Here is a 23173-nt window from a genome sequence, read left to right on the forward strand (position 1 = left end):
ACCGTGAAAGTCTGTGTGCGGGGGGGGGGGGTTCTTCAGCCGATTGCTAACATTTCCAGGCTATTTTGTCAAAACGAGTTTTTAATGCAACAGCCTCTCGACTTTAGCGAGCACCTACAGACACCAAACGTTCCAGTCTGAAGGTTTACTCAAAGAGGTTTATCCAATATCCAATCTGTCGCCTGATAGGTTGTTTTGAACCCCCCAAAACAAGGCAAAATTAGATTTTTAAGATTATAGATGTCAACTAAATAAACCAATACATTTATTATCCATTATTTAGCTTTTGTTGCATAAAATGAATGCACATTTTTAATAATAAAACTTACAGTAATCTACAGCAAATGTTCCAAATTTTAAATGTACCTGCAGTGTCTCGTCTGAAGTACTAAATACAAGCCATGGGAAAATGTTGAAACTGCTTTGAACCGTGTAAAAGAAACAGCGCCGAGTTTTGGTGACTGTCTTTACATTCAGATAGATTTTGTTTTTGTTTTTTATCAAAGCGACCGGGTGTGGCCATTCAAATGAAAGACTTGTGCTGCGTTCCAGTTGTCTGCCTGGTAAGTCGGGTGGTTTACGGTCAGTGAGACGAACACAGATGATTAAGGCTTTGGAACTAGTTCCACACGTCTGGAATATGTGCTGGGTCAATGTTGAGTCAAGTTGCACGGACGAGACACCGGAAGTCGGGACACAAACATGAAGTATTTCCAGCATTTGAAACGCCCCGGCAGCAGCTCACTGTGACAGACACATGCTATTTAAGTCCTATTGGCATCTGAAGGCCTTCCCAGTTTTATTGTATTAGTTTGAAGGCCTGAGTCGCACCCGGAGCACATGGCTACTTAATATGGACATGCTTTAGCTCCTGATTACGGCTGTTGGAGTGATTCTGCCTGAATTGTTACTCTATTCTTAAGGCGACATGGAAGCACTGCACAGGTAATGCTGCTGTGGACGTTAGCACTTCTTGTTGTTCTTCTTCTAACCGCGTTAGCATTAGTGCGTGTGTTGCAATTAGTTTATTTATTTATGATGGAACCAAAGTTATGGCTGTACTACAGGGATGGTATGGCCATACAGTTTGACCCAATATGATAAAAAATAGTGATTTAACGAGTGATACTGACACAGTCACAGTGACTTACTGCGAACCAACAACCTTTTTCTTCTTCGCTTTGTGAAAGTGTTCATCAGGCTCCAGCTTGACCTTCCCTTTTTCGGTGCTCTGACTTTTAGACTGTGATTCCCCTGTCCCGAAAATATGTCTACAGTTTGGCACATCTACACTGACGTTATAGTCCCAACTTCCGGTCTCCCGTCCCACAGCTCGCCTCAGCAGTTATTAATCCGGGCACTGTGATTGTGTTTGCATTATAGATGTGACAAGTCTTTTACAAGCCTTTGTTGGTTGTTGGTCGTGAGCCCATGTTGGACGTTGGCGACATTAACATCACAAGCAGCACATTTTCTAACAGAAGTGGACACGAGCGATGTTCAGTACACAGGGAATGAAAAAACTAAACTGCTCGTAACTTCCTGAGGACAACTGGAACACCAGCAAACCGCCAAGAGTCCAAATTGTGTGGGGATGCAAATCAGTTCGGGACATGGGGTGTCCGCGGGGGGTTGGGGTTCGGGGTTGGGAGTGGGTGGTGGGGTGGGGTGATTATTGCACATTTTGACTGTGACACTTTGCCGGCCTCTGCAGCGGCTTCTGACTGTCTCTATACTGTGTCTAATCCACGACTCATCGGTGCCATGTGTGTCTGCGCTCGTGCTGACGGTGAACGGAAGCGCTCTGTCCAACCACTGAGAGGGAGGAACAGCCTTGCATTTCCGTCATCACGTAAAGTCATCTCTATTTAGTGTCATTCAAAAATATTTACAGGTGTTTATGATATTTCTGCGCAATATGGAAGTTGATATCCAAGGTTAACTTTAGGGTAAAACTTCAAATGACTGTAACTTACAAAGAAATATTTCAAGTTTGTCAATTTCAGTGTTTAATTTCATACGTAAACTTCATATTTCCTCCTTCTCAGTGGTGAACCAGCTTCCACACTTCTTGCCTGTCTCTATACGCGTCTCCCAAACCTCACGTTACGCACTGTCCTGCAGAAGGGGGGCACTCTTGGGCTGACGACATGTTAAAGGGGACGTATCGTGCAAAATCAACTTTTGTGAAGCTTTTAAACTGTGCTATAATGTTGGTCTATGATCAATTACAGACCTGGAATAGTATTTCCCCTCGTCCACGCAGTTTAGAGTAGTCCTGTTTGTATTGATCACTTCTTCTTCTACTGCTGAAGCGTTACGACCTGTAGTTTGTGGATTTTGTTGTAATATTGAGTTCTCTGCATTCTCCAAAGCCTGTGCACAGAATGTTGCTTATCAACATGAGGCTAACTTCGTAGGGTAAAGCCTATCTGTGTTTTATTCCTAAGGAGACTTATCCGTAACTTGTTGAATTGAATGAATATCTAAACTGTATGTGGCAGAAAATATGTTAAAAACTTAACTCAGGATGTAAATATGTCACCGGCTTCAACTGTAGCTGTTTTAGCTTTGAAGCTAAACGCTAACATTAATTTGACGCTAACTGCTAAATGTTAAAATGTAAAAACCACCATCTGATATGCTTTTTATGAAACACTCAGCCTGGTGTTTGATTCAGTTTGATGCAGTTGTTTATTTTTTATTTACATTAAAATGTGGACAGGAAGTGCTCTTTACACTACAAAAAAACTCTACATAGAGGCTATATACCGTTTGCTAAAAAAGCCCCTGTTTGCTAAAAAGCTACCTTTAACTAAAAAGCTACCGTTTGTTAAAAAAGCTACCATTTGCTAAAAAAGCTACCATTTGCTAAAAAAGCTACCATTTGCTAAAAAAGCTAGCGTTTGCTAAAAAAGCCACCGTTTGCTAAAAAGCTAGCGTTTGCTAAAAAAGCCACCGTTTGCTAAAAAGCTTGCATTTGCTAAAAAAAAAGCTCTTGTTAGCTAATAAAACTACTGTTAGCTAAGAAAAAAGCTACCGTTAACTAAAAAGCTACCGTAACCAGAAAAGCTACTGTTAGCTAAAAAAGCTGCTATTAGCTAACTCTAAGTAGCGCGAGAGGCTAAACAGTGCAGCCCATTCTCATCAAATGTCTTTTCAATCCACACAAATGATTTAAAATGATCAAATATCCACACTGAGGGGGCCAAAAGTAGACGTCTAAGCCATGGTTGTGCACGATATGTCCACTTAGTTTCCCTGTGCTTTTATATGTCTCTGAATCCGTGCGCGACAAAGCGCAGTGCCTCGACCAGTCTCCTCAAACCAAACCTGTGACTCTTTTTGTTATTATTTTTTTTATATAATGAAATATTTTAACCCTTAGGTTGTTTTAGTTTGAGAGAATGATTAAATTATGTTTTCTGTTCTTTTTCAAATCTTTTTAAATGTGACTTTTTGTTATATAGATTATGTTCTACGAGATTTGATTACTTCCCATTAGCAGCAGCGGTAATCACTGAAACTAATAAATGACATCCTGCTTTGCACCCAGTGGTATCTGCTCGGAGTCTGTTGTTTTTGTCATTTTGAGACGAGCTGAAGTTCAAAGCCTGTTTTATGTCGTCTCTGTCATCATTAATGAACGAAAACTTGAACCTACAAGAATTTATGAGGCACATCTGTAAACTGTGACTAGCGCTAACACTAAATACAAGAAAATAAGGTAAAATGCTTCTTATCTTTTGGTTTATAAAAATGTGAGTTAGTGTATTTAATTCATATCTTTTTGCAGTAGTTGTTGGAGATCCCTCGTCCCTCTAAAGCAGGGGTCGTGGTGCTTGCGGGCACTCAGGTGACCTTTGGGGCATGCCCAGTAGCCCTTGAGACTTTTTCTAAGGAGTAAAACACTTCATTTTCTTGAATTTAATTCTTAAAAATACAGATATTTCGTTCTTGTGTCTCACTTCCGAGTTTAAAATGAAGCTATTTTGATATAATATGGGGCCAATATCCTATAATTAAACTGTGTACATTAAGTCTTGACTGAGGTAGCTTTTTTAACTGGTAGCTCTCGATCAACTTAATGCTCTTGAAGTAGCCCTCAGCTGAAAAAAGGTTGGTGATCCCTTCTTTAAACTACAAACTTTGAACTATGTAATGTGTTTTATTTTTGTCCAAAGCTTTGCAAGCCATTAAGTTTTAAAACTGTTTTGCACTGTTTTTTTGTATTTTCAAGTATTAGGTATAATCTCACTTGAGCTGAGCCTCTTTTTTCCGCATTCGCCTTTTTGCAGCTTTTTACAATGTTGTTCTCTCACCAAAAACTGTCCTGGAGTTCTCAGCCCATCTTTAAGTCATCTTTGAATCTTCAACTGTGGCTGTTCTTCCCAAACAGCTCCTCCTGAGGTCCTATTTATGCAGGAAATGCTTTCCTCACCTTTCCATCTCTGGCTAAGCTTATTCATCTCATCGCAGAGAGAAAACACTCGTCAGAGCTTCACTATATGCCACCCTGAGCAGACGACTGGTAGCATACACAATCATCTGCATTTGTAAATAATTATAAGTCAAATGAGAGAACAACTCACAAAAGTATGATTTATTTTACAAATTAGCCTAAATGTTAAAGGGGGGGTATTATGCAAAATTGACTTTTTCAAGCTTTGTATCATGTCATTATGTCATTCCCTCATTAAAAACATGCCTGAAGTGTTGCCTTGGCACATTCACGTATTTTTGAGTAATCTGTAAAAACTCTGATGGCGGCCATTTTAGGGATAGGTTTGCCTGAGTCCTCCTAGGAACGCCCCCACCTCCTGGAGATGCCTCCGAGCTTTCGTCACCAGCCGAGTAACCAACCACTGCTCCTCAGCAGAGCCCCCTCCCCACTGATGCCACAGACAGCGTGTGGAGGGGGCGTGTCGGAAAGGCTCAGAGGTTCTTAAAGAGACAGAGGCCTATTTCAAGACATTCACTACAGCCATTTTGAGAGAGACATTTTATACAAGGCAGTTATTCTAATTTACTGCATTTACAGAACAGAAGGTTTGGTCATCATTGTCGTGTGATATAGACTGGTGCTATGTGATTGAAAAAAGCATAATATCCCCTCTTTAACCAAAAACTTTTAAACTATTGCCTCCTCTCTCTGCTCTACAGTGATATGGAGCCTGTGATCCTCAGCAACATCATTAGAAAAGTAGAACTATGAAAGTCTCACTTGAAAGTCTAAATTTCACTAGAATGCAGGAAAATCCCCAAACCTTATCCTAAACCCCCACTTTAATCTGTCTACAATTCTGGAGAGACACATTATATAAATTCATAATCATATCAGTGTGACATTATGAATTCCCAGTGGCATCAGAACCTCGTTTTGCTCAGTGGAATCAACGACACGTGCATGAGGAGAGAAGATTCGAAAAGACGACGACGACATGAGGTGTTGTTATAAAAAATACTTTATTACAGCAGGGTTGGATGAGATGCACAGCACTGTCACATCAGTCTGGAATGTTCAAATCTCTCACAGCAAAACCAAAGTCACGTATGAAAATACTGTACAGGGGCTTAGCACACACGGTTAGCTCAGAAAGGTCCAAAACGCCGTTAGTCTGGGAAAATAAAAAAATAGAGGTTGCTTTGTGTACGACAACAGTAGTTTAAAGGGTGGACACGGGCCGGGGCCGGAGACGGGGGGGACACGCCGGACGGGTTGTCACGGAAACGAAATGCGTTGGGGGAGGAAAGGGGTGATGAGCTGTAAATCCTTGGCTGCTGGATGATAGCATTTTCGTTTGTACTTTTGACTTTTGACTTAAAATCAGGAAAAGTCTTTGCAAAGATCTGCCTGTGACTGTAAAGTTCAGACAACGTATAAACTATAAACTATCCACCACAGGAGCTTGTGCCCAGACTTTCAGCGCCTGGAAACGCTGACGGAGAAAGAAGTGATTCACTGAATAAGAACAGAGGCTTTAGGTTCAGTTTGTTTCCTCTGTTCAAAACCTCCTGAACAACGAAGGCTTATTTTTTTATAGGTTGACTCAAGAACCCTTATCAGTTGTAAAAACATGTCAGCGATAACCGACGTGTTCATGATCTCGATGGAGAAGAGGGAAGGAAGGCCCAAAGTGGTATTAATAACAACTGCAATAATTCATGTATTTTCCCTTTGTCATTCATAAGCATATTATTATTGCTTTCTACTCTGCCATCTTATCCCTTAGAGCCCCAGAAAACCTTGTGTGAAATGTCTTTTTCCTGCACTGTTAAGAGTAATCCTGAAATAAGTAAATCTAAAATAAAATAAAAAATAAAATAAAAATAAAATAAAATAAAAATTCGCTCTTACAGAGAGAAAAGTTCCTCTAATTAGGGGCAAATTTACTTCCAGTGCCTCTGGAAAGTACTAATACACCTTGAACTTTTGCACATTTTGTCATGTTTACAACCATAAACATAGATTTTACTTGAATTTTTTTGCTGAATGTTCACACACAAGTAACAGACAACTGTGAAGTGAAAACAAAATCATAAATTGCCTTTATAACATTCCTAATGACGGCAGAATGTTCACACCTTGGCCTAACCATTAAATAGAGGCCACCTGTGTGTAATCTACTCTCAGTATAATTACAGCTGTTCTGTGAGGGCCTCAGAGCTGTGGTCACTAAACAACATCATGAAGGTCAAGGAGCACCAGAGAGGTTAAAAGCAGCATTGAGTTATACAAAGATTTCCCAAGATTTAAACATCTCCCGGAGCAACTGTTCAATCCATCATTCAGAAATGGAAAGAGTAAAGCACCACTGCCAACTTACCAAGACACGGCCGTCCACCTAAACTAACAGACCGAACAAGGAGAACACTGGTAAGAAGTGCAACCAAGTTCCCCAAGATAACTCTGGAGGAGCAGTGAAGTCCTGCTGCTGAGCTGAATCTGTACAATAAGTATAAGTATACTATGTATCATGCTGTGGGGCTGCTTTTCCTCAGCGGGGACTGGGGAGATTGTAAGAACAGTTGTGAAGATGGATACAGACGGCATCTCGTCATAGAAGGGGGCGTGGCTTCGCCGAGGGGGAAAATATGATCTTTAGAGAAACACAATTTTCCACTCTTTTTTGCCATTTTCTGGTGGACTATCAACTTATTTATCACATACAAATAAAGTCAAGTGTAAATCAGGCCCATATGGATATTTTCTCACAGCAGATTGTGCAGTAAAAGTGAAAAAACGGCAGTTGTAGCAAGCGCTAGCTAACTGTTAGCATTAGCCCGATGCTAACATGTAGCATCAAGTTAGCATTCTCTGTTATTCATGTATTTATGGGCTGTTGAACCACTTTGCTCCTCCCCATGTCTCTGTATCTTTATTTAGTAGAAACTATGTTCATATTTCAGCATTTGTTACAGTAGTTTTTGAATAATTAGAGAAATATTTTATTTTTTCAAAATTGTTTTCCCCCTTAACTGTTTTCAAAAATGACCATATATGGGCGATTCCAGAGATGCCGTCTGTATCTATGGATGGAGCCAAATACAGGGACATTTTGGAGGAAAACCTGCTGGAGTCAGAAAGAGAACTGAGGCTGGGGCGGAGATTCACCTTCCAGCAGGACAATGACCCTAAACACAAAGATAAATCTACAATGGAATGGTTCAATAAAAACATATTTATGTGTTAGAATGGCCCAGTCAAAGTCCTGACCTAAATCCTATTGAAAATCAGTGGAAAGACCTGAAAACTGCTGTTCACAAACGCTCTCCTTCTAATTTGACAGAGCTTGAGTTGTTTTATAAAGATGAATGAGCTAAAATGTCAGTCTCTACATGTGCAAATCTTGTAGAGTCAGACCCCAAAAGACTTGCTGCTGTTATTACAGCAAAAGGGGGTTCCACAAAGTATTAATTCATGTGTGTGAATACTTATGCACGCCCCACTTTTCACTTTTCTATTTTTGAAAAAATAACAGAATCATGTATCATTTTGCTTTCACTTCACAGTTGTCTGTTACTTGTGTGTGAACGTTCAGTAAAAAATCAAAATAAAATCTTCAAAATGTGCAAAAGAGGTGTATTAGTACTTTCCAGAGGCTCTGTATATGAAGAAAGATGTCTCTGCAGGCTCTCAGTCGTTTTGCCTCTTCATCCAAAAGGCTCGGATGAAGAGGCAAAACGTTCTACACTTTAACTACAGAGTACAGACGATGACTCAAGAACCTTCATTATATCAAGAACATTTGACGTATTTCGAGATGACTTTTTGCCTCGTTGTTCTATGATGTTTAATCCGGTCATATGACCACACTATGCACACTCCTATGGGGAAAAGAACTCCGTAGCCATAGGTTGCGTTCATGTTCTTGGAGCAGGTGCCAAAACCACTATGGGGAAAGAAGCAGCTTTTGAAAGAAAGAAACAAAACACCAAATGTTTTCCCTGATCATTTTTTTGACAGTGATTGAATTCACCACATTATTCTTATTCTACTGAATATTGTCACCACTTTTGGACGCCTTTATGAGGAAAAATTAGACCATAGTTCATATGAGCTGGAAGTGAGGGCTTTCAACTTTGTGTTAGTTTTTGTTTCATGTGAATTGGCCCAGGAATGACCGAGAAATGAGCAATTGGTGGGTTGCAGGTTCTAGAATATGATGATGTCATCGGACCCAACAGGGGGCAGGAGCCAGTTTTTCCTATTAACAGCATTACACTTTCACAAGTCGTAGCTAAAAAGAAAATGTATGAATAAAAAAAACTATCATTAATATCAATCACAAGGTCCATGATCTCTCTGTACAAGACCGAAAATTTCCTCAAAAACAATGTATTTTTTCCTCTATATAATAGTATAGGCCTTTAAAATGCTGTGATGTCACCTGCAACCCAGCAATAGACCAGGGGTGTCCAAACTTTTTTCATGGGGGGCCACATATTGGAGCGTACACGGGGTAAAGGGCCATGGGTTGGTGGTTAGTTCCGTGAAACCTTCCACTAGCAGAGGTTTAAATTGTGCCTCATGCCTTTATTTATGCTTAAAACCTTAATGCCAGCTCTGTGTTACAATAAAATGCTAGTTGTTCGGTTAGAATTGTGTAGAATTATTACATATTAAATAAAAAGGACCATCTCTGATAATGTGAACCGATTCAGCAAGAAGACTGAGGGCCACCAAAAATTGGTCTGAGGGCCACATTTGGCCCGCGGGCCGCACTTTGGACACCCCTGCAATAGACTCAGACTAGAAATCTGCATTTTGTCAGTTACCATAGTTACGGCCATGGAAGTTTCAGCTTCTCTCCACCACAATGTTAAACTACAGGCTCTTATGTCACGTGAATGCAACCTATTGATATTGCTCGAATATTTTTACTGCATAAGTGAAGTTGCTGTGACTTGTATAAACACTATGGTCATTTTCTTTTCTTTTTTTGTCCGTGTTCCCGATTTTTATCTTTCCCTCCATCTCAAAGGAGAAGGAAATGCTGGCTTTGAGTCTCCTCCTTGTCCCCGCCTCCGGCCACGCACACACACACACACACGCACACACAAACACACACACACACACACGCAAACACACACACACACGCACACCCACACACACACACACACACACACACACTGGACGACACTTAGGTGCAGGATACTGCTACTGTTCTTAACGCGGTTTAAACTTGGATTTTTGCTGCGGTTCGTTTTCCTGATGTGGCTTTTATAAAAGTTCTCTTTGAGACAAACACCTCGGACATTGCACAGATACAAACAGTATGTACAGTTCACAGACAGGCCCTGACTGCGGGGACACACCGTCTACGGCAGTGAACTGGGGACAGCACTATTGACTATTGTCTGGTTTTTTTACCTCTGGTACGTCCTCAAAAACGTGTTGCCACTAAACGCCATGTGACCATCAGTTTCCCGTCCTGTTCCATCCCTATGGGGCGAAACTAAAAAACATTGCCTCATTTCTGCATCATTCATTGCGCTTAAAGTGATCGTCTGTAAGTTTGAATGTCTTACACATTTAATAAACTGTGTATAATGGAGCGCCTGGGCCTTCAATGTGACGTAACATAAGTAACATTAAGAGATTTTTTTTCTAATGTCCCTCTTTTTGCTCATTTCAGAAACTAATCAGTGCCATCACTTTGACCAATGAGACGAGCTTTTCCTGTGAACCGGCCTGTCAGGTCCAATCAGTAGGAGGGGGGAGGAGCTTGACCATTTACTTTTGAAAGTCGGTTCCCACTCTCCTCATTTTGCAAACCAGGAGTGGCTTTCTGGTCCGATCAGGAGGGATTATTCTCGAGGCCGGATCTGTTTGCCCCTGTATATGATTGTTTACTTTCAAATTTCACCCTCACTCTCCTGACTTTGCAATCTTACAGACTATCACTTTAATATAGCACCTACAGACTTCAATATTTCCAGTTTTGGGATTTAAAAATAAATAAATCCATATCTAATCCAGATTTGTTGAGTTATGAACCTTAAGACATGTTGAAATAGTTTACACTGAAAACTAACTTGAATGAAAATGAAACTAAATATCCAAAACCCTGCCTAAATGTAGTTTTGTGTATAATACATCAGCGGAATAAAGAGTTTTTTTTTTACACATACAATGCCTTTCCTTTTGGATATGCAAAACAAATGTCCCCTATTTCTGTCAGTAACCTCAAGCAGAAGTTTTGAACAGTTGCCTCTAAACGTCTTTGTTCCCCATTCACCCGCAGCCGGTTCCTGATGGAAAATCACTGACTTGAACTTAAACTGAAGAGAATCTATTTGTGTGTAGCGCTTTTCACATTTCACAAGTCGGCGTCAGTGTTATTACTTCAATGTAAACCAATCCCGGGACAGGAAAGTGATGGTCGTATATATTTCGGGTGGATTTGTCTTTCGACAGCGATGCAAAGGAACAGTAAAAAGCCTTCAGTCATTATTTTCAACGGCACTTCACAAAATGTCTTCAAAACATTTCCAAGCTCATATTTGGTTCCACTTAAAAACACACATTAAACGTTCTCTTATAAAAAAGCAGGAAAAACAGTCGATCCCAAACCAAAGCCCCCCCCCCCTCCACAGTGACTGCCGTAGACGGTGGTCAGCGCCGCGGCCTGTCCCATGGCTTGACTACATTCATGTTCCCAGAGAGAGAGAGAGAGCGGGGTGAGAGCCTGAGCCCCTGGGTTACCCCCCCCTACCCATGGCCCTGAACCCCTCCTTCTAGTGCGGGGCGTCCCAAACCTTTACCTTTGTACTTATTCAGGCATACACAGAAGACGATGAACTTTGAGACTGTTTTTGTAGGTCCTCCCAGTAACGACACAGTATTAGACAAAAAGTAAGACAAAAACACTACCATCGTTTCAGCGCCTCAATTTTAAACTACGGGCTCTCCAGAATGTTGTGACGTCATGTGAACGCACCCTGTTGTTCAACTGCTGACTGTCAACATGTTCCGCTCGGTCCGGAGAGCATCCTCGTGTCTGTTTTTCACTATAAGTTCATTATCCCCACCATAGAAATCCAAAGCAGAAGCGGCGTTCGATCCTAACGTGTGCGGACAGTTAGCAAGTAGGCTAGTCCGGGAGACTGTTAGCATTAGCCTCAAACATAGCAAATAATTAACGATCCAGATGTTTGTTTTCAGCTGTTGTCAACCCACCCATCACAGGTCAAAGCCTCGTTAGAAATCATTCATCAAGATTTCACTTTCGATACAAGTTAGCGTCCAAAAGTGTCCTCTGAGCTAAATGCTAGCTTGTTGTGGGGTTGGATACACTTCTTATAAGATGTTAAAGGAATAGTCCACCGTTTTTACATACTGAGATATGTTCTTACCTTAGCCTTCAGTCACGTAAACACAGCGCAGACGGCGTTAGCATTTAGCCTCTCCCTCTCTCCTCTATAGCTCCAAAACAGGTCAAGATAGAAGCTACCAAGCTCTTCCACGTTTTCCCTATTTAAATATGGTTACGTGAAGTGTTCCACTACAAAGTATAATTACCCAAAATTAAACAATGTGGATTTTCTAAGCGGATAAAAGGGGGAACTATATTGTAAGGCGTAATAATACCAGGAGTAGTTCGAAATCCGCGCAGTAATCTTCACTTTACTGTGCGGATGCCAAATTACTCCTGGTATTATTACGCCCTACAATATAGTCCCCCCTTTTATCCACATTGTTTAATTTTGGGTAATTATACTCAAGGAAAACGTGGAAGAGCTTGGTAGCTTCTATCTTGACCTGTTTTGGAGCTATAGTGGAGAGAGGGAGAGGCTAAATGCTAACGCCGTCTGCGCTGTGTTTACGTGACTGAAGGCACGGGGGAAGATCAGACAGGTCCTAAAGAACTCGTCAAAGCTAAGGTAAGATCATATCTCAGTATGTAAAAACGGTGGCCTATTCCTTTAAAGATAAAGAAACCACATTAATTAGACCAATGCCACGAAAAGGACATAACATACCTCGCCATTCGTTAGCATGGATGCCGGGTTTCCCTAGTCCGGGAGCCGTTAGCGAACAAAAAAATGTGCACGTGTGTAGGAACAGGCACTGAATTAAAGGCATTTCTGTGATTTCTAAAAGGGCGCGAGGATGCTCTTCAGTGGTGATGAGTTTCATGGCTCTTCACAGCGAGCCGAGTCTTTGGGACGTCTTCATTTCAAAAGACTGGCTCGTTTTCACATCGATTAGTCTACGACGCCAGACAGATAATTCATGACATCCCAGACCTGACTGCTTTTCTTTCAAATCATCTCCTAAATTACAACAAAGCGGATTTTTCCATTTTGAGCTCAATCAAGGCTTATCTTATCTTATATAAATATCCAGTTGTTCTTCTGCTTTAGTGATAGGCCCTCATGAAACCTCCCGATCAGTCCCTCTCGCCCCGCCCTTTTGGGGAACCCCCAGCTCTCTCTCTCTCTCTCCCTCCTCCCCGACCCCGCACTAGCTGTGCTCCTGGGCCCTGCGGTGGTCCGGGCTGGCCCTGCTCTGGGTGCGGAGGCGCCGCGTCCTGGGGCTCTGCTTGGACAGGTTCCCGGTCACGGCGGTGTCGTGGATCTGCTTCATGTTCTCCTGCACCTCGGCCCTGGCTCGTTTCAGCAGGTCGGCCTGGCCCTGGAACAAAACAACATGGTCAACAATCTTATTTGAGCGTACCAGAAACCAGAAACACGCGAGAAGAAGAGTTCTGACTGGGGGACTTTTTTTTATGTTGAATTGACTGATCTTGATTCCAATTAAAGGTTTGTGATAAAGGGGACGACTGGTCGACTTGTGGGGACTTTCTGACCCAAATAACTTGTTGAAGCGTTACACAAAGATTATTTCAGTCAGCTTTCGGTCGGTTGGTGGGTTTTGTGATGGAGTACCTTAAGGATGGTGATGTTCCAGCTGAAGCTCTCCAGTGCCCGGCTGACCTTCCGACCTTTCAGCCCCTCCCGCGTGGCCATGCTCTGCAGCCCCTCGTGGAACTCCATAGCTACGACAAAGACAAACAAATCGATATTATTCACAGCAGATCTGACGACGAGGGTTCATGAAGCACCGTAGTGCAGAGTGACCAAGTGTTTTGTCGTTTTTTTTGTCCTGGATATGCTAAACAACTCGTGATTTCAGTAAAAGTGCAACTGTTAATGGCAAATGTAAAACCCGCCCACTGACAACAGTTCCGACATGTGATCGGGTCGACCTTTAAGTGGAATGTACTTACACCTAACATACATAAAGGATGAACTGAACATCTCACCACCATCCACAAGGTAACAAGGTGTTCTGAAACTGAAAGACCTAATAATGGGCAGTAGGGTGTCCTTCGGATCCGGACTGATTTTTTACCAAAATACACACACTGCTTGGCCATCAAAAGAGTTAACAAAGATTTGTCTGATCTGCGGTTGCATCAGTTGATCCGGTTCATCAACAGTGTGGGTTTGGTGGTTGCTAAAGAATGGTGCTTGAGGGGAGGAGAGGTTTTGGCGAAGGGTTGGTTTTCAGGAGCAGAGGGCTATACTACGAGGGTTAGCAGTGGAAGTTCAGCGTTAACCCTGGTTTTGTCGGACTACAAAGCTGGATCACTTCCTGTCAGGGGAGATCTCCATGGAAGCCTGCTCTGGACCAAGTTAGTTCACAGCTTATATAAGAAGAAGGCGCTTTGGCCAATTAGAGGAGAGAATCCTCTGCTAAGAGGGAGAAAGCACCTTGAGCAGCGGCGACAGAACTCTTCTATTTAAAGTGTGCATGGACTTTATACAGTAGTAACATCGTGTTGTAACTTTTCCTACACATGTGGCTGAAGCAGATTTTAAATGTCCACATAACAGTACCAGTGTTGCAGTTGTAATAAACATTATTAACAAATGTGAACATTCTCCTTATGAGCTGCTTGATTCAGACTTGTTCGGTCGTTCATGGCGCTGTAGAATATATTTGTCTCCAGTTTCAAATGAACACACACACAAATCCTCAGGGGAACCGACTGATAAAGCACTTTGTAGTAGCTCCAGAAGCTCCATGTCTGGGTTTGTGGACTCGGGTCAGATGAACTAGTCCAGGACACGTTCAACCAGCTTCATTTGGTGCGTTCAAGGCAACTGGTATCTGGTAAATTTACCACTTCCCACTTGGAAAAATGCCTTGGAACGCCGCTCGAACTGGTAATTACAACTTGTAAACTCGGAAACCTGAAGACTGCTACGAGTTTGTATACGAGATGAAGACAGTAATGGCGGCCCCCAGTGGAGCAGCGCTGCTAGTGTTAAATCTGTAACAAAACCACTACATCAGTGATGTGAACGTCACAGCTTTCAATAACGTTATGTCGCATGTTTGTAATAAGATCTGGTTTGAAGAAACGCTCATATAACGTTAGCATCGTATGAGCTAACTGTTGTAGCATTAGCAGTTTTGTTTACATACGACTTCAATCACCTGGAACGCACTGAAGTCGTAACTGGTAACTTTCAAGTGGGAAAAATACCAGTTACCAGTTGCCTGGAACGCACCAGTAGTGCAGCCCTCTGGACTGGGCCCCCCTGAGACTCTGAATGTTTCAGCTCCGAGAGATTTTGGACAATTCCATCCCATTTTCTTTCCATCTTCCCAACTTTGTGGGAACAGTTCGTAATGGCTTCTCCTGTTCCAAAATGACCGAGTTTGGATGAACTTGGTTGACCTGCACCGAGTTCTGACCTCACCTTTGAGATGAATTAAAGTGGAGACTGTGAGATAGACCATCCCGAAATCCAGTCCAAAATCCCCATGAACACACTCCTAACCCTTGTGGACAGCCTTCCCAGTAATAGAGTAGTTGCCCGACGTCATATTTAACTCTATGGATTGAGATCTCGTGTACTCTCGCTGATGGAGAAGCGTGATTAAAGATCGTCTTACGAAGCTGTCGGAGCACTTTCTATCGCCGTCAACACGTTTTGATTTTCACTTGTGGTTTCCCGGTGATGAAGGCGGCTCCCCGGACACGCCAGGCAGGAAGTCATTCAGAAATGAAATGTGAAGTCTATACGTGCACACCGCCACATACAGGCAAATACATCAAACCGACAGAATGTCAATGGGGCAGTGGAAAGGGTTTGATGGAGCGATAAATCCACGTCACGCCCCCCTCATGTGACAATCGCTCTGTGAATCATATTTATCACTGTGTAGTTCCATGTCCTGTAAATGTGGGGAAACACATTTACATTTGATTGAAACTGGCATTAGTCTAAACTTATTAGAAATGGATGACATTCCTCAAAAACGTTTACTGTACAAGTAAATCGAAAAATCCCACCTTTTTGCTCAAGAGTTGCCTGTTTTGTCCAGATCTCTTTTCTCTGTTGTATGTGTTCAAAATAAACTGTAAACCCATTCACTTCCCTTCATGGAAAGAAAGCCTGAGGCACCTCTTTGACGGTTACAAATAAAACCCCTTCTAAACGTTAATCGTTTTGGAAACTTCACTCCTCCACTCCTCTCGAAGACATGACTTCTACAATCGAACCCAAACGTCCGTCTCAAATCTATTAAATCTTTACCAAACTTAATGTAACAAATGCCAAACCGATTGACAAATGATAAAAAAAACAAATCTCCAAAACTCAGCGATAGACTGGACAGGCATTTGTTCCAATATCTTCACAGGACAGTTCATTCAATACACGGGCTTTTCAAACACTGCAACACCCAGACCTGACCAACACTTCTGCTCAGAGCTCGGAGGTCAAAATCGTGAAACTTTGCCCGTTTTGCCAATAAAGATCAACTTGAAATATAGTTTTCAATTGAAGGGCAAACTGTTTTCCTTTGCAGTGTTGCTGTTAGTCACTCCATACGGTATACTGTACATTTAGCTTTCCATTGAGCAGTGGTGATCATAGGAGCCACCGGGATGGAGAGTGAAGGCGCTGACCGAACCACCCATACAGCCACTGCACTGACTGAATGGTTTTATATGAATGGTTGTACTGTATGTGTGACAGCTGCGGGCAATGAGCCCAAGACAAATTTCCTCATTGAGGACAATAAAGTTTATCAATCAATCAATCAGTGGTTCACTGAAAGGTCAAATACGCACTATATCAACTTTTTTTTTTCACATACAAAGTTGCATAGTGCACCTTTAAAATAAGTATTTTTTTAGTTAGGGAAACATGACAATTTGATCTGAGGTTCTCAAGGAAAATTCCAAATTCTGACATTTGGTTCCAATGGAATTTCAACCCCTTTACACCATAGGCCCATAGTCACTCAGGTTTCCTCATAGCACAAGCAGCTCTCTTCCGCTCGAGTGAAAGACAACAATGAATTATGTAAAAACAGTTTTACTGCTTAGTGTTTACAAGCTTCTAAAGAGTCGCCATCGCTGCTGTGTCTGGTGTCAGATTTGGGAAAGGCTTTATTTCATAATGTCTAAACATATTCAACAAAGGGACTCCCGGTCGTAGGTGTCCATGCTCAACAAATGATCAGGAAAAGCTTTTAGAAGTGAAGCATTGACTTTTCAAATGCTTCATCGTTTGCTGCAAAGTGAATTCCATTGCATTTGGTTATTGGTTGTGGCAAAAAAGGGAAAAGGCAGCACATTATTACAGAATGTGGCTTCACACCACAGTGAAGTGACCGTTATTACATAACGCGGCTTCAGAAGAGATGTTGATATTATTCCGCTCTGGGCCATAACAGCAGCACAGAGCTGCACCCACTAATACCATCGCTATGAAGATACTCTTCAATCCAAGCTTCTGCTCACACACAAACACAGGATTCATTATTAAAGGGGACATTTTATGCAGAATGGACTTTCCGGTTTCCCTTTGTAGTGAGGAAATAGTAATGTGTTAGATTTCTTGTTCCTGAAAGAAATAGTCAGATTAAAGATGCTACTGGCATCACCTACCCAGGAAGAGCACAGACCTGCTCTCACAGAAATTATGTTTTTTCAAACGTGTTCATGATGTTATAGAAAAGAAGCAGCGGCCAGGGCTGAGTCCATTCTGCTGGATTTGGATCGGGATGTTGTTGTAGGTCAATATTGCCTCTTGCAATGTTTAAAGTGTTGAATAATATTGTATGTCTGAAGTAGATTATCACAAAATGCCAGAAAAATGCCTTCATTGTCTTATTTAATGCATTTGCCCAACTCCGGGAAGTTCTTTGCCAGGATTAAACAGAATTAGCAAAATGAAGACATGACATTAAGTATGGATCCCTCCAAGCTTCCAAGAAGAAGAACCCAGAGTTCACGCCGCTATGTAAAAGTATAGGTCGGTAAACTGGCCGGTAAATCGAGAGCGTCGCTTTTCTCCACACCACAACAACAGTCTCCAATCTTCCCTCTTTGGTGAATGGAAGACCCCAATATAGTAAGTAATACACTGCCTTGCCAAAAATAGGCCACACTCTAATAATTTCTCGAGTGGATTGTTTGGATGAGCTTCTTCAATGTCACAAGGTTTATTTCTGTCCAGTTAGAATTGCATGATCTTGTATCACGTTGTCTACGTTTCCATGAAGAGCAAAAATCGTATCATGGTCTGATTTCTGGAGTTCTTCGATTATTGAGGTCGCATATCAACAGCATTATCTGAAATATATCCAACAAAAAAAGTCTTCTTGTGTTGAACTCACAAAACATTTTCTTTTCTATCCGACCAGTGTGCTTTTTTCCACACCTGACAGTTTCGATGGCTCACTGTCTGCAATTTGTGGCTGTTTTCCTACCGGTGGAGGCAGGACAGCAGCGGCGTCTGCAGAAACCTGTGTAAATCAGCCAACAAGACAGGTCACAGTAACAATGTGCCACCAACTCTGAGGAAGATTTGCAGAAAGTGGAAGTCGAAGCTGTCAAGTATGAAAAAAAAACAGGTTTTGCATGATATTGATATCATTTGATTCCTTTGTGAACTTGCACCTGTGTGTCTAACATCTAACCACGAAAATACAGCAAATAACCTATGTCACAAAGACAATATTAGGAGCATCATTTTGAGTTTGAATAAAAGGCATCTTTAATCAAAAATGAAATAAAAGGACAGTTTAAAGAGACAACGCAGTGTGCTGCTGATGGTGGAGTGGGTAAGGCTGCTGCACATATAAGGTTAAGGTATACTTTATTCATCCCTGTAGGGAATCTCGTTTTCTGCATTTGACCCATCCTCAATGCCACTGGGGCGGCCTGTGGGAGCAGTGGGCAGCCAGCGTAGGGCGGCGCTCGGGGACCTATCACCAGATGTGATGGTCAGAAACATTTATAAACCTATTGTACATGCTTCAAATGGTCCACCATCATCCCTTTTCCCAAGAAACCAAGGTTCACAGGACTTAATGACTACAGGCCGGTGGCGCTGACGTCTGGAGTCATGAAGTCTTTTGAGCGCTTGGTCCTGCCCCACCTCAAGGACATCACCACCCCCCTCCTGGACTCGCTGCAGTCAACAGAGCCAACAGGACTGTGGACGACGCAGGCCCCCCACTTCATCCTGGAGCATCTGGACTCCTCAGCGTGCCTGACTTCCTCTGCAGGCGGATCACTGACTTCCTGACAGGAGCTCCTCAGGGCTGTGTACTTTCCCCCTGGCCTTTCTCCCTGTACACAAACTGCTGCACTTCCAGTCACCAGTCCGTTAAACTGATCAAGTCTGCTGTTCCAGCCATTTGCACAGCTCTATTGCTCTATGTCCACACTCATATCTGCTGCTATCACTTAATGCACCTGCACATCTGTGAATACACTCACGCTGTTGTTCTATGTCACATTGTTGTTGTCTTTATCATATTTAAATGTAGTCGTCTTACGCATGCCCTTATAGTCTTATAGTTTTAGTTTTCTATAGTTGACTTTTATCTAAATTATGTGTTATAAGTTTCATATTGCATGATTGAACAGAAAGAAATTCCTGGGCAATCCTCAGCGTTATTATCGGTTCTGCAATAATATTCAAACAGGATTATGAATCACTAAAGTCACCAACTGTCGATGTGTTTTTGGTCATTAACGCCGATTATAAATCCTTCCCTGGGTTGTCTTGATTACTCCAGTTATCAGGTTCTCTGTGGGATAACAGTCCGGACTCTGTGGTGTGTAGAAATAACACGCCAAGTCAAGTGTAAAACCCGTGTCCGTAGCTTAAACAAGCGAGATGGCAGATGCCCACACTGCATACGAGAGTTAAAAAAAACTGCTGATTCTCATTTCCGGCCCCCCAGGCCTGTACTGTGCTGCGTGACTTCCCCTCCCTGCCCACGCTCGGGCCCCTGACAGGAGCCGCTGTGTTCAGACTGAGGCCCCGGGGCCCCTCAGAGCCCTGTCTCACTGCAGCTCCAACATGTGACCGCACAGATCACCCAGACGGAGGGTCAGGGTAAGGGCGCGGAGGGAACCACTGCTTTTCTTTCATTTACGGTTATAACGGCCTTTTTCATTTGACTTGTGCGTCTCAGTTTGCTTTGTTGACAGATGACATTTTTTGGATATCTTGCATTCCTCTAGGTGCAATGGTTTCAATTACCACTAAAATAATTGTTATTATGATGTTTTTGCATGAATATCATGATTTATCATGATTTTTAAGAAAATTAGTTTGCAAGTTTTACCTTAAAAGGGACTATAGAGAGTTTAAAAATGTTAAAATGAAGTATTTTCCTCCCCCTACATGTTCCACCAATGTCCTAATGTGTGGAATGAGCCCAGACCTGTTCACCACAACTGCCTCTAAAATCCTGCACCTTCACTCAAAAAGGTGTTAATTTGGGTCTGAAGTGCCGTCATGCACGAGCTTAATATAGAAGTTGCAGCTACACATAAGACCTGAGGTGGCAGTAGTGAGTATAAAATGACTAACTTGTGTCTAGCCCCTTTAATACAACATTTACTACTGTAATGAACTCATCATTAGCTAATCCTTAGTTCATTCATAAATTCATGATGATTGTGTCCCCTGTACTACAGTGATGCACTTTTATGTGTTGGACTATTTGTGCACTATATACTTGTTCACTATACAAGTTGTTCACTATATTGTATATTAACTTAAAAAATAAGCTGCAAAACTTACTTACATTGTGAGCCTACATCATCACATGATGGATCTGGACATGAACATATTGTACCATATTGACCTTAATATTGACCTTAATATTGACCTTAATATTGACCTTAATATTGACCTTAATATTGACCTTAATATGGACCTTAATATGAACCAGAATATTGACCTTAATATGGACCTTAACGCCATCTAAACATTGACCCAATATTGACGTTTAGATGGCGTTAATATTGGGGTTAGAAAAGGAGTTACCCAGGGCTCATATTCGTGTTTTTGCCCGCGTTTATGTGGCCGTGCACAACCTGGTTATTGCTAATATTCCTGTAATTAGCGGGTTATTGACCGCATGTAAAGGTATAGTCATTAGCCCTGGGGACGTCGGTGAAACTGAAATTACCCCAGGATGTGGGCAAATTTCATGGGCATTCGCACGGGATAATGTCAGTAATTCACTTTTTTTTCCCCCAGACTTTTTTCCAGAAATGATGGATAAATAATGAAACTGAATGATGACAACATGCCTGTTATTAATTTGTGACGCGAGTGCTAACTCTCAGGTTTGTTTATGTGTTTCTGACGCCGCATGCTACGATGAACGACATCAGCGTCAGGGTTTAGCGATTTTGCTCTGACATAAAACAGCAGTTTCCTTTCTCCTTTAATCGCTCCATCTATATCTACTTTTTACTTTCCAAATTACCGACATGGCAGATTCACACGGGAATAGAAACTCTGAGGACGTCAGTAATATTTTTACCTGAGGCCCCTGGGTAATTCTAATCCCTCATGAATAGGGCTATTGTCAGCCAGCAACACCCTGCGTCACATCTCAAACTGATCACATAAATGCACTCAGCAAACTTTTCCCCCAATGGGCGAAGAAAGCCCTTCTCTTTGGTTTGTTAACACCATGGAAACTAATGCAAACTTTACACGTGTCAAAAACAACGTAAAAACCTACCTTTTATTGACTTTTATTGTTTCCTCCTGTGACAACTGATTTGTGTTATGTTTATTTTGGATCGTTTTAGCTTTGGGCTGTGGTTGACGCTGGAGGCTTGTTGCTGCTCAGAGTTCAAACAGCAAAAAATAATCCAGTAATGTCATTATTTTCCAAGACATTTCAGTTTGAATCCAATTTAGCGACATGTAAAGGCCTTCGTTCCCACACCGTTTGCAAAGCTTCCCCTAATGTGTAACTAAAACATCCGCCAGCAGACTTTCACGAGCTGCGTGGTCGTCGTCGGTGCACGATCGAAAACACTGTCTGTCCGTCCACGTAAAAGAGGAAGTGTGGAGCAGTCGGCCTGTCTCCGCTCTCCTGCAGCTCCAGGATAAATCAGAGTCTTGTGAATAATGCATGGACTGAGTTAAAGTGGGCCGACCTGAGCTGCTCTGCTGGGGGAGAGTTTAACCACTGCGGCAGCTGCAGCGGGAGCCGTATTAGCATCGGTGTATTAGTGGATTCAATGTCGTTTAACAGGTGGGACGGTCTGTCATCTGTTCAGTGTATCAATGTGTCACTCACTTTTATAAAACAAGCACTGAAGATGGACTTTCAAATAACTCTGTTCTGTACTTTAGCCTCTACTATCAGCACAGAAAACTCAGACTGTGCGACTTTAACCTCTTAACTCCCACCTGAACGGATCCCATTTTCTCCAGTTTGGCTTTACCCTAATCAAAAAGCTTCATGGGGAAAAAAGCCACGAAATAGCCACAAAAAAATGAGAAGAAAACAAGGATGTAAACGCAACAAAAATGTGACAAAAATTAAATAAAATGTGACAAAAATTCAACCAAAAAAAAGACAAAAATTCAACAAAAAAGTGACCAAAATTCAACAAAAATGTGACAAAATGTGACAAAAATTCAACAAAAAAGTGACAAAAATTCAACAAAAAGGTGACAAAAATTCAACAAAAAAGTGACAAAAACTCAACAAAAATGTGACAAAAATTCAACAAAAATGTGACAAAAATTCAACAAAAAGGTGACAAAAATTCAACAAAAAAGTGACAAAAACTCAACAAAAATGTGACAAAAATTCAACAAAAATGTGACAAAAATTCAACAAAAAAGTGACAAAAATTCAACAAAAAAGTGACAAAAATTCAACAAAAAAGTGACAAAAATTCAACAAAAAATGTGACAAAAATTCAACAAAAAAGTGACAAAAACTCAACAAAAATGTGACAAAAACTCAACAAAAATGTGACAAAAATTCAACAAAAAAGTGACAAAAATTCAACAAAAAAGTGACAAAAATTCAACAAAAAAGTGACAAAAATCCAACCAAAAATGTGACAAAATTTCAACAAAAATGTGACAAAAATTCAACAAAAATGTGACAAAAATCAACAAAAAAGTGACAAAAATCAACAAAAAAGTGACAAAAATTCAACAAAAAATGTGACAAAAACTCAACAAAATGTGACAAAAATTCAACAAAAATGTGACAAAAATTCAACAAAAATGTGACAAAAATTCAACAAAAACGTGACAAAAATTCAACAAAAATGTGACAAAAACTCAACAAAAATGTGACAAAAATTCAACAAAAAAATGACGAAATTCAACAAAAATGTGACAAAAACTCAAC

General features: G+C 41.4%; 1 protein-coding gene and 1 long non-coding RNA gene across 2 annotated transcripts in view; both read right to left on the reverse strand.

Moving 5' to 3' along the window:
• Positions 1-9428: 9428 nt before the first annotated feature.
• LOC306974195 lies at positions 9429-9825 on the reverse strand. Its single transcript, XR_013793609.1, has 2 exons — positions 9575-9825; positions 9429-9526 (listed from the first exon to the last, which is right to left on the reverse strand). It is a non-coding gene; the product is annotated as an uncharacterized lncRNA (long non-coding RNA).
• A 3145-nt stretch (positions 9826-12970) lies between these two features.
• LOC306973437 (inactive phospholipase C-like protein 2) overlaps positions 12971-23173 on the reverse strand; it is a gene marked incomplete at its 3' end in the record, with an annotated part of 73022 nt that continues 62819 nt past the window's right edge. Inside the window, exons 13-14 of the mRNA XM_079570360.1 lie at positions 13396-13505; positions 12971-13141 (exon numbers count right to left, since the gene is read on the reverse strand). Coding sequence (XP_079426486.1) covers positions 12971-13141; positions 13396-13505 — 281 coding nt within the window. The remainder of the gene's footprint in view (positions 13142-13395; positions 13506-23173) is intronic.

The sequence above is a fragment of the Gobius niger genome, assembly GCF_951799975.1.
Source record: "Gobius niger genome assembly, chromosome: 14".
Classification (NCBI taxonomy): domain Eukaryota; kingdom Metazoa; phylum Chordata; class Actinopteri; order Gobiiformes; family Gobiidae; genus Gobius; species Gobius niger.